The sequence below is a fragment of the Littorina saxatilis genome, linkage group LG2, assembly GCF_037325665.1.
Source record: "Littorina saxatilis isolate snail1 linkage group LG2, US_GU_Lsax_2.0, whole genome shotgun sequence".
NCBI lineage: Eukaryota > Metazoa > Mollusca > Gastropoda > Littorinimorpha > Littorinidae > Littorina > Littorina saxatilis.
In genome coordinates, this window is record NC_090246.1 from 63,005,792 (window position 1) to 63,018,076 (window position 12,285).

At 42.8% G+C, this 12,285-nt stretch overlaps 1 protein-coding gene across 2 annotated transcripts in view; it reads right to left on the bottom strand.

The window, feature by feature from the left end:
• LOC138959487 (serine/arginine repetitive matrix protein 2-like) overlaps nt 1-12,285 on the bottom strand; it is a 33,716-nt gene that overhangs the window by 15,932 nt on the left and 5,499 nt on the right. Inside the window, exons 6-8 of one of the 2 annotated variants that reach the window (XM_070331003.1) lie at nt 6,291-6,414; nt 3,052-3,245; nt 968-1,099 (exon numbers count right to left, since the gene is read on the bottom strand). In XM_070331003.1, the coding sequence (XP_070187104.1) occupies nt 968-1,099; nt 3,052-3,245; nt 6,291-6,414 (450 nt within the window). The remainder of the gene's footprint in view (nt 1-967; nt 1,100-3,051; nt 3,246-6,290; nt 6,415-12,285) is intronic. The other variant, XM_070331004.1, reaches the window with a different exon arrangement.

Below are 12,285 nucleotides of genomic sequence, written 5' to 3' on the forward strand. Positions count from 1 at the left end.
CATAAGAAGTTGCGAAGCAAGTGGGAGCCAGCCGCGAAGTTAGATTGTTCGAAAAGACAAAATTTAATTTCCTGTTGAAAACTTTCTCGTGTATACCAGCCAATTAAAAACTGCAACTTTACCAATAATTAGGTAGACCAGACGCTTATGAATCACCAAGTAGTCGACTGACAATGAAGTGTGTTTATGTGAATCTGAGCGCAACTGTCATATCAATGCAGATGAATCACCCAGCAGTAGATTGACAATGAAGTGTGTTCATGTGAAACTGAGCGCAAATGTCCTATCCTTGCAGAAGAATCACCGGCACCCAGCAACAGACTGACAATGAAGTGTGTTCATGTGAAACTGAGCGCAAATGTCCTATCCTTGCAGAAGAATCACCCAGCAACAGACTGACAATGAAATGTGTTCATGCAAATCTGAGCGCAATTGTAATATACATGCAGATGAATCACCCAGCAGTAGACTGATAATGAAATGTGTTCATGTGAAACTGAGCGCAAATGTCCTATCCTTGCAGAAGAATCACCCAGCAACAGACTGACAATGAAATGTGTTCATGTGAAACTGAGCGCAAATGTCCTATCCTTGCAGAAGAATCACCCAGCAACAGACTGACAATGAAATGTGTTCATGCAAATCTGAGCACAATTGTAATATACATGCAGATGAATCACCCAGCAGTAGACTGATAATGAAATGTGTTTTTGTGTTGAAGTTGAAGGTGTGTAGTGATTATTCATATTCTTGCCGGTAAATTTTGCACTGAATCTTAATGTGCACCATCCATTTTCAGACTATACATGTAGTGCTCAGCAAGTTTTCCGTTCACAAGTTCTATAAGTAGCTCAACCTAATCTACAAAATGTTCTTAGCTCTAACTATGCTATGCGGATTTGTTGTTTGCAGTGGATTTGCAATAGCGCCTTTCATTGTGGCAAAAGAAAACAAGCAAGACACTCACCTGCAAAAACAATGTTTTCACTCATGTTGTGGAATTTCCTAGCATGGCGTTTTCTTGCAGACTTGCTCATACAGATTTGACCACAATGATTACACACTGCTTTTCCTTCAACCTCATCAGCTGTGTCTTCATCTGCAACAGCCCAAAACAGAAACAAGTCAGTTATGGGCCATTGCATTGAGCGCACTATGTTCAGTCTACTGCAGTAGTCTTTCTTTTCTGTGCTGTCTGTGAGCATTTCACTGTTAAAGGGATACCATTAGTGTGACCGTTTGGGGGGTGTTTTGGGAGAATTTGACATATCTGAAGAATCTGTGGAATCCACTGTACCTTAATCTGGAAGCACACATCATAATTTGCTCGAAAGCGCACAAGTATAGTAATTAATTAATTCAAAGTGATACAATGCGCTTCAGGGCGCCAATTCTCTCCGGTATTGGAAACAACAAGAAGAGCAAACGCTCGATCGAGTCACTTTCGCAGTTCTGAATATTATATGAGGCATCAGATGGACAGGAAGAAATTGCTATTCACAACACAATGAGTCACGTTCACATAAAATTTGAGCCCGGTCACTTTTATAGTTTCCGAGAAAAGCCCAACGTTAAGTTGTGTGTTGCCGAACAGAAAAGGCTAGTTATCTCCCTTGTTTTTCTGATAACGTTCGTAAAAGGCTACAGATGTAAATACTTTGATGTAAAGAATAATCCTACAAAGTTATATAAAATGTCTAATTTTTCCTTTGACGCTGACCTGTGACCTTGAAAAAGGTCAAAGGTCAACGAAACCATCGTTAAAGTGTAGAGGTCATTGGAGGTCACGACTAAACAAAATATGAGCCCGATCGCTTTGATAGTTTCCGAGAAAAGTCCAACGTTAAGGTGGTGTCTATGGACGGCCGGCCGGACAGACTAACACTGACCGATTACATAGAGTCACTTTTTCTCAAGTGACTCAAAAAAAAGTGGTCAAGAAGCGCCGCCTGGGGGCTAGACGACTAGCGCTCTCTATGACGCGGCCTCCTAGTAACAAGCATCATGTACACAAGCAAAGGAAGTAACTCAGTGAAGGTAACCCAACCGTCACAAAAGGTGCTCTTTGTTTGCGTGTTCTATGACATTTGCATAACTCTTAACGTCCTATACCGCGCGGTTCCGCTCGTGGGCTGTAGTCCTGAACCGCGCGGTACCGCGCGTTCTCTGCTAGTGTCATTAAACAAGAGTTACCAGCCTTCCGATGCTCTCCTGCATTGGAAAACAGCTTTAGTCCTTTGATGCACATGGCATGGCTGCCGGTCGTTTTTTCTCAGGACTTTTGAAAGTGATTTCGATTTTTGTGGACGGATTTTGTTCGGATTTTTTGTGTTAGCTTTCAAAATTCAACATGGAGACGAGTGATAGTGATAGTGACACGTCTTTTCACGGGTTTGAGGTAAGAAATGTGGAGAATGACTTCGATGGTGGTGATGATGATAGTGGACAGAGTGATCTATGGTCAAAAAAAATATCAAGTAAATCCATCCATAAACAATAAAAATATGATTTTTTTATTGAACACACCCAAATTTTGTCTCTTTTTCCCAAATCCTTATAGGATTTGCACTGGGACATGCAAAAAACCTTACAGGACGTTAGGAGTTAAACTTTTAATACACCTGCTTTTGCAAAGTGAAGGCAGTTCTCTTGAGCTGCTCTATGACTTTGTATGACAGTTGGCATCAATTTCTCACATGACATAAACGAACTATTAATGTTTCCCTTTAGCAGACTTTGATTTTCCCCGACTTCGAACACAAAACTTTCATTGGTTCAATCTGATTTGTTGTCCATGTGAAACCGCTTTCCACATTTGACAGAGGGAACAAATTCTGTTTGTGACATGTTAGGCATTGAAAAGTCTGAGGCTTTTTTTCCTTCACAAAAACATTTTATTGCCGTGACACATCCTCCCTCCTTTTCGTGGCGACACCAGATGTGGACGGTAACAGAAAAATATGATACAAAGAAAGATGCAGACATAAAACTAAAAAAAAAGTTTTAACAAGATATCCCAGAGAAAAAAGTTATAAAAAGTAAGTTACTCACTTTTCTTTGGTACTTCAGCGGATTTCTTTGCAACCTCTGCAGTCTTGCCAACACTTTGTCTTGGCTCCACTGGCTTGTCATGCGCTGCACCCTTTCGACACAGCTTCAACTTAGTCTTGTTGATGGTGACGCTGGCGTAACATTTTAAGATGTCTTCCGCACACTGGGCACTGCGGAGCTGAAGCACCACACCCCTGAGGAGCAAGGATACAACTGATCAGTAAATGCTTTTGGAGGTCTCGTTGCAGCCTACAACTAACAATGCATACCAAGAACAAAGAAACAATAGAAGCGGCACTTGAAACACTTTATTCGCATGAAGGAAGGGACGCAAGGTCATAGTTACATTTCCCGAGATCCACCCTTGGAGGGGCGTGTTTTGTAAAACTTGCAGGAAAGCTTCTCAGCTGACACTTCCATCAGGTATTTGAAGGGGTAGACATGCAACAGCATCCGGCAAATTTTACCTTTGGATAAACGTGTATGGAATTCCTTTGGCATAGCCAAGAATTTTTGCTCTGAACAGAAAAGTTACTCTGGACAAACCTGAACTGAAATGTCTAGGTCAATGGCCTTCAGAAAAAACAGCATGTGGCTGTAACTACTGTCTACCGCTTTGGGCACCATGGGTTCTTATAGGGTTTAATGCTTCGGGTATCGTGGCTTCTTCTGCTGTGTCCAGGTGAATATCACTGGAGAGGTGAAGATAACAGGGCCACACATATGTCTGCTGACAAAAAGATCCTCAACTGCTGTGGGAACTTGATGCTTAAAAGAAGTGTGGCATGCCACGGGATGATGAAGCAGGCCCCTAGACTTCATGTCTTTCCTGTCATTCGCATGCACTATATTGACACTGTTACCAAAACCATTGTAGGAAAAGGTTGTGCTGCTTCTTTGTGCTGTTCAGTTGCTGGTTAATGGTGCTGTAGCAGTGTGGAACATGTGGTTAAAACTTCAAACAACAATATGTTTAAGCCAGACAGACTAATGATACATGTACTTTTTTAAGCTTCATTTCCTGGTGGCAGCTGACATCCTTTCACCGTCAATTTCTGATATGTGAGCAGTGATGTCATTAGACTTTAGAAGGGAAAGCTTCAGCTATGCATATCTTAACCCATACTTGAAATCTAACGAAGATGTAAAGATGTCAGACTAACTCACCCAAAATGTTGGTTGAATTATTAGCTTTAAGTAAAAGATATGACACTTGAACTCGCAACTACTAAATGAAGCTCCACACACACACATGCACACGCACTTAGTGTCTTTCAGAAAACACATTTGGTTATAAATTTTACTTAGCAGTTTAACCTACTTCAATAAACTAATATGCTAATGTCATGGTTTGTATCAAATTGCGCTCAACATCATTGTTGACTTTGTGTGCGTATGTGTGTCTGTTTTGTTTTACTTAAAAATAGCTACTTTGCACCATGTGTTATACATTATTCAAGGCACTCCAAGCCTTTTTTTACAATCCACAAAAGAAACAAAGGAACAACAAAAAATTGAGGAGAAGATTGTGCAAGGCGTTTCAAAATAGTGGTTAAACCCAGTACGCTGACTGTGCTGTATTTGGATGCCATCCCCTGTCATCCAAGCTGCAGCTAGAAAATTACAGAAGCAGTCCGGTATGCTGTGGCTACCACATCTGGCTGGCATCTGCTGTGTTCCTTGTTGTACCTCAGGATTGTAGATCCAGTCTTCTTCTTCTTCTGCTCGTTCGCTCCTTCTAGGTAGATCCAGTCTGGCATAACATTTGTATGGTACATGTGTCTGGCTGGCATCTCCTCTCAGAGGCTCTGCTTCAGGCTGGTACAACTCAGAACTGGAGATAAAGCCTAGAATGCTATTCTTATCTTATCCTGATGACGCCCACTGTGCTCCTGGTTGCACCTCAGAATACAGCTTGGTATGGAGTCTGCCGCATATCCTGGTGGCATCTGTTGTGTTCCTGGTATGCTGTCTGCACCTTCTCTGGGTGGAATTGGCTGTGTTCCTGGCTTGGCTACGAACTGCAGATGTTGCCTGGTCTGCTGTATTTTCCACATCTGGATGACATTGGTCGTGGTCTTAGCTGGGACTCAAGTCTGTAGATACAGGGTGACATGCTGTCTGCGAGGCATCTTCAACGCTCATGCTATGTACCTGAATACAACTGAAAATTACAGGTAGATCGTGGTCAGCTGTCCGTGTTGTCTGCTTGAGCTGGCATCTGCTACTGCATCCTCTTGGATGACTAAGATGAGTGGATGACCTCCGGACAGTGTTATAACATTCTTCTTCAGTCTTTGGGAAGATGACTGTGAGGTGCTTATCTGGTACTGTACAACTTAAAGTCCATGCGTAAAATGACAGCATTGGTGTTGCAGCATGTTTTCTTCTTGTTGTTTAACAACATAGCATGCTGTCAAGATTCCTGACATGACCTGATGGATCAGGTCTAGTATCCTATATTCCTCAAACATTCTTGCCTCTGGAATACATGAAACAGGTGCTTGATTGTTGCTGAAATATTTTGCACACTGTGCTTGATTGTTGCTAAAATATTTTGCACACTAACAGCACCCTTTTCTGATGACTAATAGCATTTACAAATTGATATATTCAACTTGTTTATTCTTGCTAATTGCATGTTTCTTGCCAGATTTACATTTCTACTTAATGAGCTACACTGCATACTCTTCTTGACATCCAGATCATAACATCATCAAAAAAGTTTACTTAAAAATAATATGCCTAACTAATGACATGTAAAATACCTCATTTAATTCGGTTCATGAGTGTTTGTGGTTTATACCATTTAAATTTTTAAACAGAAAAAACATGATTGCCAACAATAACTTAATGTGTTACATTGCTTCATTCGTTCATTTGGAAAAAAATTGATGCATTGATTATGAGAAACGTAGTAACAGAATGTTAGTCAAGTACTAGCTTGGGTCCAGTTTGCCAGTAGCTACTTATCCAAGAGCTGATTCAGACCAACAGCAGTCAGAGACTCAGACTCATAACAACAGCAGTCAGAATATTTTCTTTCGGCACTCACAACGTACAAGAGCAAATCTTTACGGTAGAAGATGCTGACACTCAATCAAACAAGTTGTCGAACACCCACTCCCTAAATTATGCCCTTTCATCAAAACGTCTGTCTGCACATCAGGACAATGTCGACATCAATCTCCTCAGAGATCCGCAATGTACAGTTGTTCATCAGTAGGAAATAGACTTACCCTTTGTCTTTTCCGTCTCTGGGCATTTGAATTGAATAGGCAGTAGGGAAGACAACAAAGAGCAACTCTTGTGTGGTGCTCTTTGGCACATTGGAAATGTGCACATTTTTATCTTCTCCAGCACCTGGAAAAACAACACACCGGCGGCACCACATGCCATTAACATCAACAAGTTTCCCAGCACTCAATAAGATACAGCAAAATAGCAACACAAACATAAATGCACAAAAACAATCAATCCTGAACCTATCCTTGCATAGTCCATTCTAGTCCTAGTGCAGATGTCAGCCTCAATTTACCTCATGACGTTTGAAGCATGCGGCCATCTCCTTGGATTCATCAACTCACCCTGTTCATCAACTGTCAAGACATCCAGCGCACTAGCTTTAACTGATTTCAAGTTGACTCGCCTCGGTTGTATCCTAGCGTCTCCCTCCTGTTGTGGCGCTGCTTTCCAGTGATTCCACTGTCATTGGCCTGGGGTGACGCTTTCTGTGTGCGGTACCCCTGCCTTCCACTGACCCAACCAAGAGTCTGGTCTCCTGTGGTCTCGGTCACTCTATCTACTGCATGGTGGACCTGGCTTTTCTGCTTTTGTTGACTTATCCTTGACGTAGGTTTCTTGGCACAGTTTACTTGCCGTGGTAATACGTTCCACCGGGAATCTGGCTTCCACAGAACTTAAACTGCTTGCCTTAAGCTGCACCACTGGCTTCTCCTGAAACCTTTTATGGCTGGCCTCCCAAGTACTGGAACATCCCCCTCTTTGCATAACACTGACTCACACTATTGTTTTTTGGTTGGCTCCTAAAGCTCTGGACACTTCCCTCCTGTACACTGGCTTCTGTTGTCATTATCCCCTAAAAGACCCTGAATCCTCAAGCACCGAAACCTTTGTTTCTTGCCACAACACTTTCCACCAACTCTAACCTGCTCAAAACTGGAGCTTCTTCAAAGTTTGACAGGGGCCACTCAAATTCTCATCTCGACGGATGCCACAAAGGTTGTTGTCAGATCCAGGTGGGTGGCTGGCTGAGCCCCACAGTTTGGTACCGAGGTCAGTTCCCTCTGGCCAGGTCTGCTTTCTCTGAGCTGTAAAGAGAGGGCGGTCCTGCTGGGTGTGAGCAGGGGTCTGGTCAGATTGCATGCATACACACAGAGTCGATCCAGCAAGGTGCAGTCTTCTAAGGGTGGGCATGGGGACCACAGTAATCAGCGCACAGGTGGTAGATAATGGTGACCTTTTCACTCTCCAGAAGTCTGCTGGCGTCAATCTGGGGGTTGTAGTCACAGTTGTTATGTTGCCAATACTGGAGCACTTGCTTCTTGCTGTAGCAAAGGGTTTTGCCATGAGCATGGCTGTGGTTTCCGAAGTACCTCAGCCTTGCCCCTCGCTTTAGCACTCGCTGTCTAAGCACCGAGATGGTTGCTGCTGTGGTGAGCGCAGTTTAACCCCAGCTCTTGCAGCGAGAATCCAAACTCCTGCCTTTGTGCAAAGTTCAAAATCCCCACAACAGCTCTGTCTTCACAATAAACTTGAATGCTGCATTAATCCTGGTCTTCTTGGCTTCAGAACAGTTGGAGACACCTGTGCAGTGATTGCACTTTAGTCTTGCTGACCATGTTGTTGTACTCGACTCCCTTTGCCTCAACCTGCTCCATTATAAACTGCTCCACTTTGTGGGTTTTCACAGCTCTCAGAGAGAAGAGTTGTTTTTTCTCCATCTTGAAGTGCTATGAAATGTTGCAGTAATTCACTCAGCCTGATCTGTATTGCAGCCCTGGTTAAGATGAGAGGAATCTACACTGTGGACCCCGTCTATAATGACCATCCAAGGGAACAACCAAAAGTGGTCGTTATAGAAAGGTGGTCACTATGGAAACGGGAATAATGTAGAAGAAAAATACAAATGTCTGGGATCCTTTGAAGTGGTCGTTATAGACAGGTGGTCACTATGGAAACGGGAATAATGTAGAAGAAAAATACAAATGTCTGGGATCCTTTGAAGTGGTCGTTATAGACAGGTGGTCACTATGGAAACGGGAATAATGTAGAAGAAAAATACAAATGTCTGGGATCCTTTGGAGTGGTCGTTGTGGGCAGGTGGTCACTTTCGAGGGGTGGTTTTCCGGGCAGGTTTGACAGCATTGTGTTCTCCTCTTCATAGTTTCAGCTGGTCCTACTGACCCTTGTTGTAGCATTGATGGTTCTGGTGGGCACTGCTGTGGGTTGGGCTGGTCTTGCTGCACTGTAGCTCAGCTTGGTTTTCTCTACAACTTGTAGAGCTGGGTTGTGTAATGTGGCCATGGCCCAGCGCTGCACAGTGACTATGGCATTCCTGTACTTTGTAGTGTGGCTCAAAGTTGCTGCAGTTGAGTTTGGCATGTCAAAGATGGTTGCATGGCACCTTCGATCCCCCCTTCTCTTCGTGCAGACAGCATCCTTGCAGATAATGTTCAACTGTTTCAGACCACGGGCACATGTGGGACAAGGTCACAGCTGAAAGTGCTTGTAGTGGTTATATGTGTTGTGGACAGTGAAAAGCCCCACCATGCTGTCAAAGGGTGAGTCATCCTCTGACCATAGGCGACACTTCCTACTTTGAATTGCAAACTGGTCATCCCTATTACACTCATGGGTTCCTCAGTAACAGCACCACTGATACAGTTGTTGGGCAATTTAAAAAGTGGGTGATGTCAGGACACAAAACTGCAAGGAAAACTTGTTCACATTTTGCTCACGAGTCTCTAAGCATAGTCTGTGAGCTGTTCTGGCAAAGGACACCAACCCTGCGACAGCTTCCCCTGGAAAAAAAATTTCTTTTTGTTCTGTGAAATGTTGCTGTTCTTCGCCCTTTGTTGTCGAAGATGACTGCAGACTCATGGTAAGCTTGGATGTCTGGTCTGATGGGTCCGGAGGTGGCTGATGAGGCCTATCAAGTCCAGGAAACCTGGGCATTCTGCAAGAGGGTGTGTACACTTGGTATGTTGGCCTGCTGTAGCATCTCGGTGTCAGGTATCTTGTCTTGCCAGTGGATGTACAAGAGGCTGTGGAGACACCTCATGTGGAAGTGGTTGAGTTGTCTCCTGTAGACTGTCCAGGACTCGCAGGCATATCGGAGGGTTGTGAGGACAACTGCGCGGTAGACTTTCAGCTTGGTGGTAAGGCTGATTCCTCTGCGTTCCCATACATTCTCCCGTAGTCTGCCCATTGTCCCGTAGTCTGCCGAAAGCTGTGCTGGCTTAAGAGTTCGAAAGCTGTGCTGGCTTTAGAGATCTTACTGTTGACTTCTTCATCAATGTTGACAATACCTTTGTTGGGGGGGCCTTCCATGTCCTTTTCAGGACAGCTCGTCTGCCACTGGCTCCCACCTGGCATCCAGCTCTCACCTGTGGCTTGACGAACAGTATGCATGTGACAGGGCGCCACCTCTCGGGCAATGGCATTGGAGGCCCGCTGAACCAGGTTGAGGGTAGCCGACGAGCTTCAAAGTGGGTGAAAAGGGCTTTTCACCTATGCATGTGAAGACTGGATCTTTGGCTGACTGTGCGGAGGAAACCCAACCACAAAAGGTCATGGTTCCAAGGCGATATCCAGCATCATTGCTCTTGGACACGTACCTCAGAACACGGCATAGATTGTCCTGGTCATTCCCCTGCATCCCTGCCTACTCCCAGTCTGTGAAATATAAACTAGGAATGGCTGCCAAACACGAGGAACCCAAAGTCCAGTTTCACCAAGTGCGGACTATAGAGGGTCCTGTATTTTAAACACAGCCTGCCGTGTGGTCATCTCCTCACGCATGGGCTATTCTGTAAGCTGAGATAACAAACTGATGTTCCTTTCTGTCATAGAGATACAACCTTGCAATTCGTCATGTCAAGTAATAAGATCTGAATTATCTTCAAAGTTACTGTGAGAAATGTCCCTTTTGAACTGCATCTGGAATTTTGTCAGATCATTACGTTAAATAAAGCTTGGATGTGTATTGGCATTGGTAATTTAAGAAATAAAAGTACAATATATACACAGACAACCACAATATACAGAAACGGACATGTACTAGCTGAAACAGAATAACATTGTGAAGAAAACTACACCCTTTCTGAGGAAAAAAAAGAATGTGCATTATAGAAATCAGAAAAATAATAAAAATTATCTCTTCGTCTACACGTAAAAGCAGTTCAAGGCCGCTATTTCCAAATGCTTCCTAAAAGGGGCCTACCCAGTACTCACTAGTATTTTTCATCAACTATATTCGCGAAAAAAATGAAAAAGGGCTTGGTAAATTCATAAGGGCTTGGTAAATTCATTTACTTATTCCTTCAAGTTCAATGACAGACAGTAACATAATGCACATGTAATGAAAACAAAAATGTTTTCTTTATAAATAACCAAGATGAATACAATGTAAATGGTTATCACTAGTACAACCTAGTGTGTGTTCAACTCCAACAGAAAAGCACCAAGAAAATCATTACCAAGTTTAAACATAGTGCTAACATGGATTCAGTGCATTGTTATAACGCAACAAAATAATGAATACTTCAGTAAAACTATATACTGAGCAAACAAAATTATTTCAATTTTTACATTTGATTTCACAATGTTCAGACATACTTTAAGATTTTTACCGACCATACAGTTCCAACATATCCTGATAAATATTCTTGGGAGTAGATGAATAAATTTATGAAAGCTTTCTGAAGTGCTAAATGCACTTGCACCATAACTCTAATAAGCACACTGAATCCATGGTATAGGGATGCTTCATGCAAGCATGTGAAAATCACAAAACCCATAAGCAAACAATACGGCATATATCTATTACTGGAGCTACTTTTCAAAGGAAATCTCACAAGATGCATTCACGCTCATCTTTACAACTGAACATCACATGCTGACAAATGTATGTCAATGACATGCCTCCGTTTTCTTTCTTTTACGTACAATTCAAAAAGCAACCATAACAACAAAACATCGTTGGATCATCTGTGTTACTGAATAATAATACATGAACAAAATAAGCAGACAAAAGCTACTTATCCGTGACAACCACATGTGTCAGTATTCCTTAGAAAAAAATGCAGACATTCATAATCCACAGCTTGAAAGTTTAATGTGAACGACGACGAACAGTACGACAACCCCATGGGGGTAAAGGTGACTGCATCAAATCCCTTCTTCATACCATCTTCCCACCTGTTTTTCAGTTAATGAACTGTGGTAGTAGACTTTGCAGACTGCACCATACAATATCTCTACATCACTCCCCCGAGTCAAAATCAAAAATAACAATACAGATCATGTACTCAAATATGCTCACATGTTACACAAATAACTACACTTGACTGCGCATACAACTGCTAAAATGCTGTACTTATAACACTTCTCACATTACGTTCCAGGGAGATCAAAACAAAAGTCCACAGGAACAGATAAAATGTTTAAAAAAACGTGTCCGACCAAACAAAATGCATGTGATAGTCTAAGAATGCAACTGTACAGTATTTTCAAAAAGTTAAACCTAGACGGCCCATTCTAATTTGGCCTCTCAGATGTGAAGCACTGCTCTACCTCCTGTTCATGAGCTGGGGATCTTGCTGAATGGTTTTATGTAAAAAACAAACATTTTCTGGCTCTTTTCCTTCCTCCTTTTGCAGTCTCCACAAAACCTTGTAAGGGCCCAGGGAGCAGTCAGCAGTGAAACACAATCCCGACATTCAATTCGCCCCTCTTGCAGATTTTATTTGACCCTGGGTTTTTGCTTCACCTCTCCTCCAACTTTGCCAGCAGCAGTGATGTTACTCCATTTGAGGTTCAAGATCTTCCTGGTGAATCATGTGTCATTCGCCCCGAGTTTCCTCTGCTGGCATCAGAAGACAGGTTTTTGAACAATGGAGCAGGGTAGGTACGACTTTGGAAGGGTTGAAATAAATCTCGGTCTTGCATGTCAACTTCTTCCTCGTCAAAATCTTGTTTGGCTGGTGGAAG